This window comes from Lycorma delicatula, chromosome 8, assembly GCF_047948215.1.
Source record: "Lycorma delicatula isolate Av1 chromosome 8, ASM4794821v1, whole genome shotgun sequence".
Classification (NCBI taxonomy): Eukaryota; Metazoa; Arthropoda; class Insecta; order Hemiptera; family Fulgoridae; genus Lycorma; species Lycorma delicatula.
In genome coordinates this window covers 93262263-93281813 of record NC_134462.1, presented here as the reverse complement: position 1 = coordinate 93281813, position 19551 = coordinate 93262263, and the positions used below count along the sequence as shown (strand labels likewise).

Below are 19551 nucleotides of genomic sequence, written 5' to 3'. Positions count from 1 at the left end.
GTACTGCACCTGTAGGTGTCCGTACCTGGCGTCTGCTGCACATATAAATGTTGACACACCGTCATTTTTTCCTATGTATCCTTGCTCATATCCTCCATGGAGAATAAACCTCATAAATTTTAATTTTGACCTGACTACATACAATAAACAATCAACACCATCTATTATCTTTCAGCAAATGTTTCAGTGTGTTCTCTCCAAGATGAAACCAGACGCGGTTGTATACACTGATGGATCGAAACAAAACGATACAGTTGGGTGTGCATTTGTTGTCAATGAGAGAACTTATATGTTTGGTCTACCAGGTATTACAAGTGTGTTTACCGCTGAACTATACGCTATAAATAAAGCTCTAAACATCATTAACCCTAAATATAGAAAAATTCTTATTTGCAGTGACTCGTGTAGTGCTCTCCAAGCCTTAAAAAACTTTTATTCTAAACATCCTATCGTCATTAAAATTTACAACGCAATCGCTGAGTTGAATAATCGCAACACAGAATTAAGTTTTTGCTGGGTCCCTAGCCATGTAGGGATTCCAGGTAATGAACATGCAGATTCCGCTGCCAAAGAAGCATGTAACCAGCCTCCTTTCACCACCCGAGTTGCTACTTCTGATTTCATTAATTATGTAAAACAATTATTAAGAGCAAGGTGGCAAGGTGATTGGACGGCTACCATTGATAATAAACTCCGTCAGATTAAAGATTCTGTGTTACCATGGGACTCCTCATACAGAAAACCCCGGCGTGAGGAAGTAGTTCTCTGTCGATTGCGGATAGGACACACGAGTACTTGTTTACAAGAGGACAACCACCTCTATGCGCACGATGCAACTGCCGCGTGACTGTGCGCCACATACTCGTGGACTGCATATGTTATGCGGCATTGCGTCGTAAATTTAAACTACCCAGAAACATCCGTGGTATTTTGTGTAATGATAAAGAGGTTTTAGACCGGATGTTTCTGTTTTTGCGTAGTATAGGGTTAATACAAAAAATTTAATTACTCTAGTCCTATGTATTGTTTTTGTTATCCGAGTAGCGAGCCTTTTACACTCCCTATCGGAATTTTGTTTTATATATATATATATATATATTCATATTTTTTTTTTTTTTTTTTTTTTTTTTTTTTTTTGTTTTTATAAATTGGTCTGTGATAACGTAGTTTTAAGTTACATGTTAGTGTTTTTGTTATCCGAGAATGGGCCTTTTACACCCATTCCGGATTTTGCTTACTGTGATAGTAGTTTTAAGTTTTAATTACTTTTACTTTTACTTTTATTTATTTATTTTCCGGGCGATGATAACGATCAATCGTTTTTCGCCTTAAAAAAAAAAAAAATAAAAAAAAAATAATAATCGAGGCAATAGAATAATAACATACCACTAAAAATGTTATTCGCAACAATGAAATTTAGTCCTAGTTCTCTTAGTGAATTCAACAATCAGTTCATAGCCCTGACTTAGTTTCATTTATGGATTCCAGTCTGGTCTTCCAGGGAGAGGCAGATAGACCTCCTACTCCCACTCAGCTCAATTGCAAAGTCCCATTTGACATTTACATTCACTATTACCATTGTCGAGATGCCACTACACCCCACAGCTTCATGGAATCCATGTCCTCAGCAGTGCAGTTGCCATCCCACCAACAGTGATGTTTGCTCAATCAAAAACTGGCTTTGTCAAAATGACGCTGCACCTCATGGCTGCATGGTTACCCATATCCTCAACAGTGCAGTCATCGTTCCCCCAACAACTAACATTTAACAATAATCACCATTACTTTTACTGACTAACCATGGCTCAATGTCAACACGCCTACCCGCGGCCATTCCAACTGTCCAGGCGATCCCTTGCCAGCCAGGGTGCTACTCTATTTATACTCCTTCAGTCGTTATGCTCAGTGCGAGGAAACGAAGGAAGCCAGCCATGATAGTGCATACTCTCGAGAGTCTTCCAGTTGATTCGCAGATCAAGAAAGGAATTTACTCTCTCGAGCTCCCTAACAACTTTGGTACATTCAGCCTTGTCCCGGGGACAAACATAAAGGACATGGTTCGTAGTGTCATTGACCCTACAGTCTGGGCACAAACCCAAAAAAGTCAAACCAAACTTAGCCAAACTATTCCTAAAAGCACCATGTCCTGAAAGGAATTGAGTTGTGTTCAAGTGAGGGGAGACCCATTTAACTGCTTGCAGCTCCCTAACATTTGGAAATATACCATGCGTGTATTGACCAGTAGAAAAATCGTACCACCTAACTTGCCAAGAGTCAAAACCTTTGTCTTCAATTTCTCAACATATGCCCAAAGTAAGAAGATCTCCCTTAGAAATATACTGCTTGCTACGTTCTGTAGCTAAAATGTCAATGGATTTTATGCCGGTGATCACAGAGACTGGCTATCTCGAGACAGTTCTGTAGCCTCTGACAACAGCTAACAATAGAAGACACTGGGCTCACAATAAAATATCCCTATAACATTGGAATTGTAAACGATGACCCCAGACAGGCGCATCTACAACATTATGGCCTTGCAGACACTTTTGTAAACAATATGCATGGTACGATAAATCAACCCCCAATCGGCATGGATGACTCTACGAACACCAAAGAAGGCAACTGAAGGTGCTCCCTAAATTGAAGCCTCTCATCAAAGAACACCCCAAGAGCAACCAGCATCTGCCTATCGGCATTACCTCCATTGCTGCTGAGTGTTGTAGCAGCAATTGCCCATCCTGATTCTGCTCCTTTAGAGCCGCCCATCGAGGTCACCAGGGGAGCTACCCTTCCCACCCCTATTCTACAAGAATTTGAACATGCGTTTCACATGTCCTGGGCCCTCACATACCTCAAGGGTCGCTCGTACCATTTTCAGAAGCACCCTAACTCCCAAATCTTGCATGTAAGAAAGCCAAGATGTCCTAGGCAAGGGGGCTGCCTCCCTGTCCCTACGTGTTGTCATGTTTCATAAATTTTTTTTTAACATATCACATGTCCCCTCCCGCATACAGCACTACTTAACATTGTTGCACGAAGTATACAATTACAAAGAAGACTATAGAAAATACAACATTAATATCTCAGCATCACGTATGCAATTCTACACAATGGGTATTAATTTACAATGTCACACATTACACAAGGGAACAATAATATATAAATACTACAAATACGAAGAATATGAATAAAAGAATACAACAGCCAAGTTACATTAGTTTATAGAACTTCACATTTCGATTGACTAGAACATTTCATTTTCTCAATTTATACATAAGAATGAAAATCCAAACATACAATAAAAATACAAAATACAGATAAATACAATTCCAGAGTATAACATAAAAACAACATAATGATGAAAACTAATCCTAGGTTCAGACTTGCGAAGCAGTACAGATGTCCTCATTCTGTCTGTCGGCATTTATTCCATCCAATCTTTTTACCTCTCTTCTGCTACTTAAGGGGTCCTCTGTGGTTGGTATACATCACATCAAAGATCTCATTGCGAGTAAAATCATTTTTCCTCACCAACATTTTTTTTATCAGTTCCATATATCCAAATCACTCTCATGATTTCATAACAAGGATGGTGAGCCGTGAATAAATTTGAAAAAACTGTTTTTACACTATAATCCTAACTTGTTTGTAAATAAGTAGGAACATAATCCCATCTCTTTAAAAAATATGACCCTGTATATATAATAAGTGTTAATATTGGTATATTTTATTAATATCGTATTTTTATTGCATGTATTTTGACAAGTGTTCAGAATTTTGTAGTAAACATTACTTTTTCTGTTCAAATGCTACTTCACTGAATTTAATAGAATTAAAATTTTAAATTACAGAAAATAAATTATTAATTTAATAAAGAGAAACATGTTTTTTTAATTAATTTTTTGAGTCAGATTTCTATGATTTGATGATAAAGCCTGCCTTAGTTTTTCAGATTAATATTGTGAGAATTTATTCATTATGCGTTGATCAGTAAGCATAAAAACAATTGATTGATAGCAGTAGCACAATTCAGAAGGCTATAATTCACTTATATCACAATACAAATCTTTTGATTTAAATCAGATAATGGTAGAATGTATGTATGTTTTCACTTTAAGAAGCATAAAAGTTCCAGCAGTCATATTATAACTCCTGTAAAATAATTCATAATTTATTAATCTTTATTTTCGACCTCATGAAAAGTTGATATTTTTATAAATCTTTTGTACTTCTCAGTACTGACTTTATTTATGACAAGATTCTTTAAGCTCGATTTATCAGTTTGCAAAAGAGGAAGCGTTAAAAAAATAAAATAATTCTTTTAAACCGCTTGAAGAAGAGCAAAGAAAGAGAATTATTGAGCAAGAAATATTTGCAATAGAATGTCAAATAGCATAATAGTACCTCCGAAGTTCGTTATACGTAACGTTAAATTTATTGCTGTGCAATATTTGGCCCGTAAGAGAGGTCAGGGTTTTAACCGCAATAGCGGCAGGCAGGTGTATCAAGTAGATGACGTAAGATAAAGTTTAACAGCGCTGCACAGCGGGAAAACACATGAATAACATTACTATCGTCCGACAGTATTGACTTACTCGTTCGGTCGGTTGCCGGGGTTGCGTTGTTACTGTATGAGCTGTTGTTGACAGTCAGTCGCCTTTCACATTTCGCAGTGTGTAGTTAGTTGTATTGCGCGTTCGTTAATTTTGTTTTATCGTGTGTTATTTTTTTGTGTAAAAAAATTTAAATTAATCAATAAAAATGAGTAAAACAATCTACGAACCGCATCCGTCAATATCTAAAAAAGCGTATGTAAGATCTATGAACCAATATAAAGAATTTTATAAAAAATCGATCGACAATCCTGACGAATTCTGGGGTGAAATTTCCAAACAATTTTACTGGGAAACACCAGCAGATCCTAATAAATTCTTTTCATATAATTTTGACACGAAGAAAGGTCCGATTAATATAAAGTGGATGGAAGGAGCGTCGACAAATATAAGTTATAATCTTTTGGATAAAAACATTAAAAATGGAATGGGCGATAAAATTGCATTTTATTGGTAAGAAATCGATTTTTAAAAAAATATTTATGTATTAATACAATTATCTATTGAACTTTGACCTCTTATAATTTATGTGGGCGGTAATAATGCAGCACAATTCTTTTATCGTTGCTTAGCAATATTAACCCTATATATTTATCTTTTGTTATTCGATTTTTAATACCAATACTCAGTAATAAGTTTAACAGCACAACCACGTCGGTGAATATTTCAAATGATGAATATCTACATATTCTTATGTAGATTTACCTTAAATTTATTATTTTTAAAATAATCTTAAAGTGTAGATTATTTTAAAAATAATAAATTTAGTATTAATGTTTGTAAACATTGTAATAATTTAGGTAACCGGTTAATTTCGATTATAATACAATTGAGATATGTGCCAGTTTATATCTACGTTACAACCAGCTGAAGAAACTTTACACATATTATGCTAGCCTTAAGAAAAACTTAATCGATCGTATTTTTATTTTTACAACTGCATAATTTTTATCGGTAAAAAGTTTAGATGAATCTGAATCCATTTACTAGTTAGAAAAATTAACAAGTAAAATAAACATTCACGATTTATTCAAATTACAAAGTTAAAAACTATACCCTCAAAGAAAAATATTTAATGTAATTACATTAACCTAAATATAATTACTCAATAGGATAGGATTTCAAATAAAGGGCCAAGCCCATATCACATCGTATCAAATACGATATGATAAGCATCATCAGATCAGGTCATATAAAAAGCAGTTGAAACTTAATTCCTCACTTTCGATCAAGATTCTTGTTATTCTTGAATATGGACATTTTTAATTTGTTAATGGGATCACGGATATCAGTTAGAAACAACCATTAATTATACTTTACTGTCCTTCTCTGAAAAATGAATTCTTTTGTTTTTTCCAAAAAATATTTAATTTTGAATAATTTTACTAATTTAGTTTTTTAAATATTTTTTTATTTTATATCTGTTTTAATAATATCAAACACCAAATCGATAACCCTTTTTTAAAGAAAAATTTATTTTTTATTCTGTTCTTGGTATTTTTTCGTTTTACAAAAAATGTTAAATGAAAAATATTAATTAATATTAAAAATGTTAATTTAAAAAAAAACAAATAAACCTAGTATGTTTTATAAAAATTGATGAATAAAATATTAGAGAAAACGTACTAACATGCTGTTTTGCAGCTGTCATTTTAAACACCCTCCATATTAACATATTTTACATATAAAAAAAAACAACTCTATCATAAGCAATAATTACTAAATTTATTAATATTGCTGTTAATTAGTCAAGGTTAGCGAGCGAAGCGATCGTAGGTTAAGTTTGGTTAGATTATTTTGATTCCGTGTACTGGCAAATCGTACGTATATCGTTTGGTTTAACCATAATAGATATACTTACTAAACCGAAATATAAATAATGTATGTCAAACAAAAACATTTTTATCTCATTGGATAGAATTCACTGTCTTTTAATATAATATTAAATAAATCCTCATTTTTATGCCTATTACGCCATAAGAATTCGCACGAATATGAATTCAACATTATTGTGAATTCAACTTTCACTCATTACGTTTTTTTGAAACAAGCCCACAGATTTTCTATGTCTTGTGTATTAGCTCAGGTGAAGGGCTCGACAAAGATTTCTGAGTGATTTACAGTACAATGTTGAAAATTATATCCATTCAAATGAAAAATACCATCATAGGCTTTCCATTTGTCAGACATTGTTGTTGATCCTTTTTCAATGCATGGTGTTAGTCTCGATTAATGTGTCTGGTACGGTTTATTGAGTTATAGGGTTACTACGGTATTTTTCTTGTTTTATTCATCAATTATTATAAAACATGCTATATTATGCAATTTTTATATGAAAAAATGAGAAAAAGTACCCTGATCTTAAATAATTCATTTAACAATTAATAAAATTACTCGGTTTCCAAAATAAACATCGATTTGAAATCAAGGAAGAAAAATCAAGGTATTTTTTTCTCCTTGAAAATATATTTTGCTTTTTTGAAGAAAAAATACTGTATATACAATTAAGTTGACCATTCCAAAATAAAAATAAAAAAGAATAATTTTAGTATATATTTACTACAAAACGTAAAAAAAAAATCTGCAAAAAAGATATTAAACTTCATTACGTAGTTTATTGTTAATATTTTTGAGATGATTTATCTTCTCCATATTTCGATTAATTTAAATTAAAATTATTCAATCCGTTCTTTAATTTAAATTATACATCACCTATTAGATCTGATTTTAATTAGAAATTTGATTTTTTTTTTAATGTAAATTCAACTCTGTATCTAATGTGTTCCGACCGATTATCTAGAGTCTGTTCTGTGCATTTACTGCGAAAGCAGTTTAACTTTGCTACCGACATTTAACATGAATATTTTTAATTTTCCGACTAACGAACACGATGCCGTAGAGTTCCTGGAACTGCGTGGCATTTCACCGGAAATCTGAACATGTTACAACGAACATTCTATGATTTTTTTTACGAAACTGACGGCGTTACAACATACAACAAATATACTTGCCGGTCGAAAGTCAACATGCGTGTCAGTATGTCGAATCTGTTTCGTGACCGTCATACGTTTTCTGTATAGTTGGGCGTTCGAACTATCAAGTGTTGCTCCGTGTCACCGTGAATGGGATATAAATTTGATTACAATAGAGAAGTCTGTATTGAAAGCATAGGCAAGATAAAATTTTGAAAAGAAGTTTTCCTAAATTATTGTTTTTTCCAAAAATGCAATTTTTTGTTTCCCCCCCCCAAACATCTCTTTCATTTAATTTTGAGTAATCTTCATAATTAATTTTTTAAATATTTGAAATGGTCCAATATACTTTGAATCGTCGGTACAATTTCGTTGATCTTCATAGTGATGCTCATACTCAAACCTTGAAAGTTTGTGGTCACTGAAATGACAGAATAAAAAACACAAGGAAACTGCCAACCATCACGTAGAATCCTAGTTCGCCGAATTCATTTGGTGCCGCACGATAGGAGACGAGAACCCGTTCCAGAAAATACTGTATGCAATAAGGGGCACCTGCCCGCCAGTAGTTGCCATGTAGCAGTCGGTAAATGAATTTTCAGAGATCTTTAAGTTGAAATAATGCATTAGGTTGTAAATGAATTATGAAATTCTTTGACGGGAACGAGTGGTGGCGCGGTATTCGATAAAAGTATCCGAAAAAATTATTTCATTAAAAATATTTTTCATTTAAAAGTATTTCTATATAAGCAACTCCATCGTTGGTGTTTTTTCTTTTCATTAATTCTTTTTCACACTCGGTTAGTTATGAAGATGGGTGATGTATACGAATGGGGTACGTTTGCTTTTTAGTTTATTACCTTGTAAATCGAGAACGACTGAACCGATTTCAATGAAAATATATCAAACTATTCGTTTCAGTCCTCTGTGTGAATGGAACTAATTATATACCAATTTAAAAAAAAATCAAAATTAGAATGGGGTACGTTTGCTTTTTAGTTTATTACCTTGTAAATCGAGAACGACTGAACCGATTTCAATGAAAATATATCAAACTATTCGTTTCAGTCCTCTGTGTGAATGGAACTAATTATATACCAATTTAAAAAAAAAATCAAAATTAGAAATCAGTATTTTTTTTCTATAATAACTAATATCATTTGTTCGTGTGTGTGTGCGTGTGTGTACGAATTTGAATATACCTATCATTGCTCACTTTAACAATTGTTTAAGATTTCAAAGAATGAGACGCAATCTCTTTTTTAATTTTTCCATGTTATTGAATTTTTATTGGCTTAGTACCACATGTGATTTTTTTATCTTATCAACCGGCTTTCTTGTATATCTTTTATTCGCTTCAATCGTAGTTTATGAATAAGTATGAAAATCAAGGTATTAAATTTAATTTTCTCTCGTCAATAAATTACAAGTTTTTTTTCTTTGTTCACTTGAAATATGATTGTACAGTAGAATTTGTTAGTATATCCAACCATTAATACGGTGTTAACTGAAATCATTATCCAGTTTTCATGAAATTTTATTTAATAACATCTCGGTCAAGGTCAAATTAAAGCTGAATTTGTGCAAACTTATTAGATGTTTAGCGAGCAATTTTTACGAACTTTTTAAGGAAAAGTATACGGCATTACTTTCGGTCGCATGATGTGAGTGTGGGGGGCTTGAAAATAAATTTTCTTTGCGTTTTAAGGTATAAGAGTATAAAAAAACCATTTACTTAAATTGCGCTTCTTTACACATACATATATATATATATATATTATATAAAGACGAAGAGGCTTTTTGTTTGTTCGGGATAAGCAAAAAAACTACTCGATAAGTTGCAACCAAATCTTTACCCATGTTTCTTGGCAAAACTGAAAAGGTTTTTAGATATATTTCATCTCGAAGAACCAACCGATCGATTGTTTTAAAATTTTCAGAATACATTCGTTTTATTCCATGGAAGGTTTTAAGCTACACACCGAGGTCCTAGCTCCCTCGAAGGTTAAAATATTAAAAATACTCATTATTTCTTCACGCTGAAGTAGGGTGAATTGTAAATTAAAGATATTCATTAAGGAAAAAAAAGATAAATCGTTTTACTTCATTATTATATTTTGCCTCCACGGCAAAGAAATAAGTTATGAATTTTTCGTCTTCAAAGGTTTGTGTACTTTGGTTGCCATAGCTATTATTATTCTGTCTTTTGTAATTTAGTTTCTCTTTTAGGTTTCTATAGAGTATGACTACTTTACTTGTCATTTATCAGTATTATTCTCACAATCATGAGGATAACGAGCAGTAGGGGGTGGAGCCCCCGAAGAGAGTTTTGCGGATGTTCAAGGAGCCATTCCCTCGCAACACGGGAATGGCGAGCTCTGCGGCCCTGCGGAAGGCCCCAAGGAGGCCATGAATTGCCTCCGGTGTTTCTCTGGGCCCTGAGAGTCCAGGTTCAGGCTAGACGGGTAGGCTAGTGTGTGTGTGTGTGTGTATATATATAGTCTTATGTTTTAAACTTTGTGTTTCGAGATTTAATAAAATTTAGATATGCTGTAGTAGTGCATCTGAAGTTGGGCATGTGAAAATTTAATGATGATTGGTTTATCGTTTTTGAGTTATACTCATTTTAAGGAATAAAAAATTTGAGCGTGGCAAGTTAGAAGCGTGGTTCGGTATGATGCTGCAAGTTGGGAACGTTGACGTTTCTTTATCTGCGGTACCTATTTTTGGCAATATTAGGCCTAAACAAAATTTAAAAAAAAAATATTAAAACCAAACAAAATTATCGAAAGTCTGTTTTCTTGCGCAAGATTGTTTTTTAATAATTTTATGCAAATATTTTCGTACGATGATTTTCTTAATCACAATTTAATGTCATAGTGTAAATTTCATTATAATTTACTACATGAATAATAAAAAGCTAATAAATATCATGGATTACAAAATTATGCAAAACGTTTACATTATTTTTGACCTGAAATATTTTTGTTGATCATTCTTTTAAATTAATTTAAGGGTTTTTTTTATTTCTTCACAAAACAAAAATGGAAATGTTATAGTTATTACTGAACTTTTATTAAATTTACAAATATTTGGAATTATAAAATTATCATAACCTCCTCGAATTGTTTTTTGTACCTACAACATACGTATGTTATTTCCATTGTTAATATATAAGGGTCTCAAAACGACGTATTACGATATTTGGAAATATCTTTGATATTAAATTCTTATGTATATATATATATATAAAAGAATTTTCCTTTCGTATATACATATATATATATATATATATATATATATATATAAGAGAGGTTATCTCTAAAGTAAAGACCGTTTCAAATTTTTTTATTTCTCTTATACTACTTATTTATATAATCGCTACATGAATTAGCGATACACCAGCTTCAATATACTCTCGTATTCTGCCATACTATACTGTCGTATTCCTCTGCCGCCAGTTCATTTAGCCATTGATTGATAGCATTTGCAAGTTAATCGTCATCCGCAAATTGCTTACCACTAAAATTCTTTTAGTTTCCTAAACAAATGGTAATCAGAAGAAGTCTATATGGTCGGTGATGGTAAATTTCCCATCCAAATGTTCTCAGTAAATCATGTATCGGACCCGTAACACTGGACGGCATTATCGTAAAGCAGGACGACGCCGTCGGTCAGCAGCCCACGTCGCCGAATTTGAATGGCGCGCCATAACTTAAGTAGAGTTTCGCAGTAGGCCTCTGCATTTATAGTCGTTCCACGTGACATAAAATCGATCAGCAGTCTGCCAAATAGATCCCAAAAGACTGTGACCATCAGTTTGCGTCCAAATAGGTGTGGCTTGATCTTTGTCGGTCTGGTTGGTGATTGAGGATGACGCCATTCACTTGACTGCCGTTTTCTCTGGCGTGTAATACGAAATCCATGTTTCATTGCCGATAACAATTGAATTAAGGAACTCATCACCTTTTTCTGTGTAGCGCATCAAAAATTCCAAAGCAGATTCCGTACGGATTTTTTATAACGTTGTAGATGTAAGACACCCAACGTGCACAAATTTTTCTGAAGCCTAAATGGTCGTGAACAATGCGACCGATAACAGCTCTTGAAACATCAGGAAAAAGAAGGGCCTGGTCGGAGATCGTTGAGCGACGATCTTTTTTGATTTCATCATCGACGCGGTTCAACAAGTCCTCAGTTCTTCATGCACATTAAGTCTGTTATTTCTAAACCTTTCACATCATTTTCGGATGTTTCCTTCATTCATTATTTTATCACCGCACACAGGAAACAACTGACTATGAATTTCAACCTGCTTAACGTTTCGACGGTTTAAAAAACCTATGACTCCACGTATTTCACGTCGGCGAAAACTGACAGACAACAATGCAGTGTGTACATTACTAGCGTGGCCATGAACGACACAGGTTGGCCAATCTTACGAGAAATTTCCCAGTGGACTTTAATTTAGAGACATCCCTCGTGTATATATACATATATATTATGATTATTCTGAACTCAATCTTTACAAGACCCATGTTCATCTGTACTAATATATAATCCAACTTGATCCACCTATGTACAGGGGATCAAATTAGGGGGATCAAATTGGATTATATAAACAACATATATATATATATATATATATATAACATTTAACATAAAGAAAAAAGTTCATCATCAAGAAAGTTCAACATCGGGTCGCTTCGTTAGCGAATGTCGGCTAGAAAAAGATTTGGCCCTAATTTCTACCCTTCGATAGAATTAAGCCAGATTGTAAGTCTTGGAGACCTACAAAGCCAAATTTAATGGTTTTACATGAAATCTCGCTTGAAACACTGAAAAAAAAGGTTCCAGAACCTATTTTTATATTTTTTGAGAAATCTGTAGTAAAGACAAAAAATTGCGATAGAAAAAAACGCTATTTTATGTTTGACGTAAAATAACTTTATTAAATAAATAATAGACAACAATTTTAAATAAAACTTGCTGAGAATATGATTCTGAGTAAAACGGTATTATTAAAGTCTATAAAAACCAAATACAGATATAAGAATTTTGAAATTTATTAAAAACAAAAAATATCAAAAAGCGGCAGATATTAATTACTAATGAAAATACTGGTATTTCATTATACTGGTATTTTCATCCAGTATGAAAATACTGGTATTTTCATTAGTAGAACACGCCGTGAAAGTTTATTACATTCTTCATGAATCATTCTGTATATATTAATTTTCAATTTTTAAATACACAACATTTGAATAAATCGGAGTTAAATATTTAATTGTTTATTTTTTCGATTTGGATGATTTTTTAAAATAAAATATCGGGTATTGTCTTTTATTTAATAATAGTAAATTTATTTACTTCTTTCCTCGCAAATTATTTTATCGAAACCTACATTATAAATGTATAAGCATATATAAATTACATATCGGATACTGACTGTCTAGCATGCATTAGTATAATTAATTAGGCTTATTTATGTACAAATAAATTTACGTATATTTTAAACAATATTGAATTCATAATACTTTTAACTTTTCCTCAACGTTTGATCGTGCTAATTAATTTTGTTCTTTTATTTGGTAATGTTTTAAGCAGACTCTTCACCTTTCTCTGTTCGTAATTTCATCGTTCGTAACATGAACATACCAATCCTTCTACTTTCATTTTTCCCTTCCCCATTTTATTCAGTCGTCATTTTCATGCAGTTTCTACTCGTACTTAATATAATGCCTAATTCATACCTCATTCTTTTTTTTTTAATTTTGCCAGGCATTTTTCCTCTCAATTTTTTCAGATCTCTTCGTTATTTACTCTAACTCTAAGTTTTACTTTTTCCCCGGTTCTTCCAGTGTCATATTTCAAAGCTTTATCAGCACTTTCTTCTTATTTGTAAATATATCTTTTCTCTTTTCTGCATAACATCAAACAAAACATTTAGCGAATTTCTATATCAAGTCTGTTGCTAATTTTCTCACTGATAATAATTCCTTAACCTTTCAAAACAATTTTTATTTTATTTATCTTTTTGTTTTTTATGAGTATGAAATCCACGCTTAAAAATATTAAAATATTTCTTAATATCTTAAAAAATAGAAAAATATTTATATAACTAAATAATCTTTTTTTTAACTATCTTGCAGTTAATCTTGAAAATGGATCCCGTAAATTGACCCATCCTTATCAAATAATTATTATTTGACGTTTCATTGTACATTAATCACGATTTTTATAATAAATATCTGTCAATTATCCTGGATAAAAGCTGATATTTAGAAAATTATTCTTTACAAGATGTCCGTCAAAAATACTTTATGAATATTATATCAGAATTTTTTTTTCTTTTGTTTGATGAATTAATTCACCACGGAAATTTAGAAGCTTCTCCGTAGGAATACAGAAATGAAATTTTGTAGCGTATAAAAAATGCCATTCGTGATTCGAATCCGGAACCTCCGGATGAAAGGCTGATACGCTACCATTTTGTCACGGAGTCGGCACAAAATTTTAAGTTGTTAATAACGTCTACTAGTTCAACATTCGAAATCTACAAAAACCGATCCATTTTGATAAATTTTCTACGAAATTGACAGTATAACATTTCCCTATTTGTACTAAACTCGCTAATCTATTGTCGTACTCGCACATAGTTATCGCATTTTGAATAATCATGTCAGAAATTTGATCCCCTGATGTAAACGATTCGCAAAGCTGTTTCGGTAACCACCTTACACGTATCGAGATTTACTGAAGGCCAAGTTTTACTCCACAGACGCCCAGATTGCCGGAAGGCAAAGACGTCAACAGCCTACGGGAAGATAAAAATTTTACAGGTATGGTGTACGCCTGAAGACTGCATCGAAATCTTTCGTCTGATCAGTTAAATGCCTTCAGTCAGCGTAAATATACAATATTGCTGTTTGCTTATACTATATCAAAAATTATCTTCAAAGCTAAATTCTGTTTGTAAAAAAACACAACGTTACAATCAGCTTTTATTCGGCGCTGGTGACGCTTTTCATTAGGGTATTTTGAGATAAATGGAGTTACCATGAGCAGCAGTATTGTTTAATTGAAACTGTCAAATCATCTTCACTAAATATTCTGTTTGTTAACCGATTGCATATGAAACAACTCGGGCCGTTTATATAACCATTATTTAACTTAGCTATTTCGATTTCCAATTTTTTTTAATTTTTTTATTCAACCAACACTATAATAGCAACAAATTTGCTACTACACGACTGACAATTAAAAAAATACGTGGTAGATCGAATGATATCACCTTTAATCAATTAACTGAATAGTTTTTCTGAAGACAACGGACTTAAGTTCATATGTTGAACGTTTTAAGGTCTGGCTGGTCCTTTTTTTTTACGCCCTCCCCACACTTTTTTCACATAAACATTACTTAATATAGCATGTTTCATAATAATTGATGAATGAACATTAGAGAAATACTGTAGTAACTCTGTAACTCAATAAAAATAACCCAATAATACATTACAGAAAACTCACTAACATGCCGTTTTATACCGGTCATTTTAAGTATTCTCGTATTAACGTATTTTACATATTAAAAACTAAAGCATTATTACTTATAATTATAGATATAAAGTAATAAAACTTAACCTACGCTCGCTTCGCTCGCTAACCTTGACTATTTAACAGTAATTTTTTGATTATTTAAATAATAAATAATTGCAATAATTACTGAATCTATTATTTAAATTCCATAATTATTGCAATCATTTATTATTTCATTTTTGATTATTTAAATAATAAATAATTGCAATAATTATGGAATTTAAATAATAACTTTAGTAATCATTGCAATTATTTATTATTTAAATAATTAATATTATTTATTAATAATTAATTAAATAATAAATAATTGAAATAATTACTAAATTTATTATTTAAATAATCAAAACATCACTGATAATTAGTGAAGGTTTTTTTTTAAAGAGGTGGAGGAACTCCATTTACGACCTGAGAAGTGTCGAGCTTGCTAACAGGTTCCGCAAGATGTCATTAAATGCGTATGTGTTCCTGCGCACTACCGACTAAACCTCCACCCCTGGTTCCAACTGGTGTGCATTACTTCAGAAAGGGGAATACTCCTTCACACACATTCAGACACCGCAGTCAACAGACATGGACCTCACACCAATAACATACCAAACATCAGACTAAATCTCACCACACATTCCACGACATTCAATCATCATTCACAAAACATACCTCACGCCGCACACACCACACATCACATCAAAGCCAGTTACATCCAATCATATAAACAAACACCTCACAGACAATTGAGCACTACAGTATACTTCTCTCATGGGTCACCATCGGACGCGGGAGCGTAGTGTCCACGACCTCATCGTACCCAGGCAATCCCCACTCGTACGGGAAAATCCCTAGGCTCTCAGCCGCATGCCTGTTCGCCCCTTCACCCTCTGACGACTCCTTCTTCTACCCCTGTGAGACGCCTTCCAGACATACAGCTCCTTCATGATCTTCCTAGCAAACCTTGCTACAGCCGCCCAGTTTGCCGCGCTTTCCAACATGATCTGTTACAGTTCCTCAGGGAGGAACATTTCCCTTTTATCTACGGTGTCCAACATTTCTCTCCTCGCATCCTCAAATCGGGGGCAGCGAAAGAATACGTTATATGCTGTCTCTTCCTCGTCTACGCGCACTGGACAACTAGCGGAGTGATCTAGCTTAAACCTAAAGAGGTATTCTCTGAACCCCCCTCCTTGACCCGCTAGAAACTGTGTGAGACAGTAATCAAACGAGCTATGGGCCCTCTCGCACCAACTTCTCAGGTCCCCAATTATGCGATGTGTCCATCGGCCTCTATCACTAGTGTCCCATCGCATCTGCCATTCTCTCCTCATTTCTTCCATAATGGAGCTAGCCACTCCCCTTTTTTCCGCAGGTGTTGACGCCCGTTACTCTTTAATTTTTTTTTCCTGCGGGTGATCTCCAGATCAATAGGTAATATTCCCGCCAACACTTCGACTGCCTCTCGAGAAACCGTGCGATATGCAGCTGTAGTACGGAGGCAGCTCGTTCTGTGTATTGATTCGAGAGCATCGCTGTATACGCCGTATCTAATGACCCTTCCCCATATCTCGGCGTTGTAAAGTAACGTGGAGTATATCATTCCAGTCGGCAGCCTCCTCCTCTGCTGTCTCGGTCCTCCACAGTTCGGCACTAATCTGGCAACCAGACGCATGACTAATTAGTGAATGTTAGCGAGCGTAGGTTAAGTTTGTTTGCTGGCCTCCGTGGCGCGAGTGGTAATGTCTTGGCCTTTCATCCGAAGGTCCCGGGTTCGAATCACGGTCAGGCATGGCATTTTCACACCCTACACTGTCATCCATCTCATCCTCTGAAGCAATACCTAACAGTGGTCTCGGAGGTTAGATTACATTTATAATTTCTCAGCAAATACTCACTGATTTGGAAGAATTCTGCCGTTATTGCACTTTCTTTTTGAAAATGAGGAATCTTCTATTTCTACAGTCATTCCTGGACATCCTACCTTTTTTGGAATTTTGAATAAATGATCAGCACACACCTCTCTGGTACATTTTATTGCTTCACTGACATTAACCTACGCTCGCTAACCTTAACTAATATGATAATATGTTTAAAATGACCGGTATATAACAGCATGTTACCATTAGTTATGATTTATGAAGGTTAAAACAACGTTACAGAACTCAAAACTAGAAAAAATTACATACATAAAATATATATACGTAACGGTTTTGTTGTAATTGCTAATTATCGCGCCATTACCATGTCATGATAGCAGCCTCGTAAGAATGATGTCATCTTTTGTGATGAAGTACTAGTTTTATCACAAAATAAGCAAGTGCTTTACATCTAATTATTTTTTCCTTCTACGATCTGCATAACATAGCAATAAAGCTGACAAAAAAGTTGTAATACTTTCCAGGTTGAAGATAATGACGAGTTTTATTGTTAATTATTATTAAATGTTTGAATAAAAAAAAAAAATTAATTGGAAAGATCGGTATTTTTTATTTTTTCTGCTCCCCCAACTCCAAAACATTTTTCCAAGAAATTTTTTTGATTTTTATACTTTTACTATGTTAAGTGGAAGAAACTAAAAACAATTCACTAAAGAAATAAACATCCAATATAAAGTTACTTAACATTTTTTTGGTGGTGGGGAAAAACTACGATGAAATTTTATTTTAATATTATTACTAAACGTTCATTATGAAGACTTTTAATAATATTAAAATTTTAAATAAAGCAAAACATTTAAAAAAATAAAAAAAGTTGTTATTTTTATACGTTGATTGGCTCCTCAACCCCCAATATCGCCCTCAAAGTATTTTTTTTGGGTCACTACTACTTTCCTTAGGAAGACAATAAAAAAATCGGTTAATGAAAATATAGCTTTTTTCGTTTTTTGTGAAAGGGAGGATTACGGGGCAAAACATTTTTTAAAATAAGATAAACATGCATGTATGCACCGAGCTTTATTTAAAGTGGTCATGATTATAAAATTTTGAGAAAATTAACCCCAAAAAACTATTTACCTCCACATCATGAAGGTATTGACCCCAAAATTTTACTAACAAACTTTACCCTATATAAACGAGTCTCTATACAAAACTTCATCAAAATCGATTTTTCAAAAGCTATTAAGCTTCAAACACGCCAAAACACCTACATTCGAACATTATCTCTTCATTTTTTTGTTTTTTTTGGGGTCCCTGGGTCATGAAACGTAGATAAATGTAAAAAACTCTAACCCCATTTTTGGACTGATTACCATACTTTATTCTTGCAGCAGCTGCAAATGAAATAAATTCAGTTACCTAATACCTTTTTCTTACGATCCATACGTTCGTATCACTATGTTATATAAAATGATCTCACCATTTTTTTTCCTTTGAACGATTATCTTATTTTGTTAATTTTTATTTTTGATTGAAGTGTGAGATTTTTAAAACAATTAGATAATTGAAATAAATTTCGTAGAGCAACCGATTTTAATTTCTTTCTTTTTTTGAAACCTCAGTCTAGCGCTTATAATGGAATAATTTAATCATCTTTTTTCTAATACTACAAACGAATTTCTGATTATGCGATAAATCATGACGTCTTCATTTGAAATAACTACTTAATTTTCAATACATAATTTTCAAATACGCTTATCACAATAAATTATAATTTTTGTCTTTTAATTATTCTTTTACGAAATTTATATTTTTATCGGATTTTTTTCTTTCACGATATTTAAAAGAAAAGTCCTACATTTCCAATTCTAAATAAAAAACTTTGATCGGCTTCAAAATGAATCCTCTGTACAGCTCACGCTGATAACGAACGCCTGTCTATCATTTCTTATCCTGCAGCAAACACTTCGTGATTTATTTTATAAAGCTCTTTTAAATATGTATACAAAATTTACATTTTTATACTGACACTGAACATTTATAGACAACGTTCTTAGAATTGCAACGTTACTGCTAAGAATTTATCGATATATATTTGAAATTATGATTAAGTGTAACTTTTAAACATGAATATTTATATGCACGATCTCAATATGGTTAAATATTTAATATAAGGATTTTATCAAACGTTGAACAGCTGATCAAAAAGACAAACAAGTTAATAAAATACCGTTGAAGGTGTTCTGTTGTTGTAATATTACTTTTACTTTCCCGTCTAGCGCCATAACTGTAGAAGGGAAAGTATTGTAACTGGTCCAGTTTGGGCATATGCGGTTTTCACCGGATCTTTACGTTTTGACATCTAAAGAAACCAAAAAACCGGATGGAAATTTTCCGGATGATACTGTTCGTATGTACGTGTGTGTTCGATGTCGTACTTTAAATCACCTTATATTTCCAGAAATACTGAACCGATTTATACCAAACTTAATCCGATTACTTCTG

The 19551-nt window shown here is 33.0% G+C and overlaps 1 protein-coding gene across 1 annotated transcript in view; it reads left to right on the top strand.

Moving 5' to 3' along the window:
* The first annotated feature begins 4579 nt into the window (after positions 1 to 4579).
* The window catches only part of AcCoAS (acetyl coenzyme A synthase), a 120138-nt gene continuing 105166 nt past the window's right edge, over positions 4580 to 19551 (top strand). Inside the window, exon 1 of the mRNA XM_075373982.1 lies at positions 4580 to 5066. Within this exon, the coding sequence (XP_075230097.1) occupies positions 4762 to 5066 (305 nt within the window). The 5' untranslated portion in view covers positions 4580 to 4761. The remainder of the gene's footprint in view (positions 5067 to 19551) is intronic.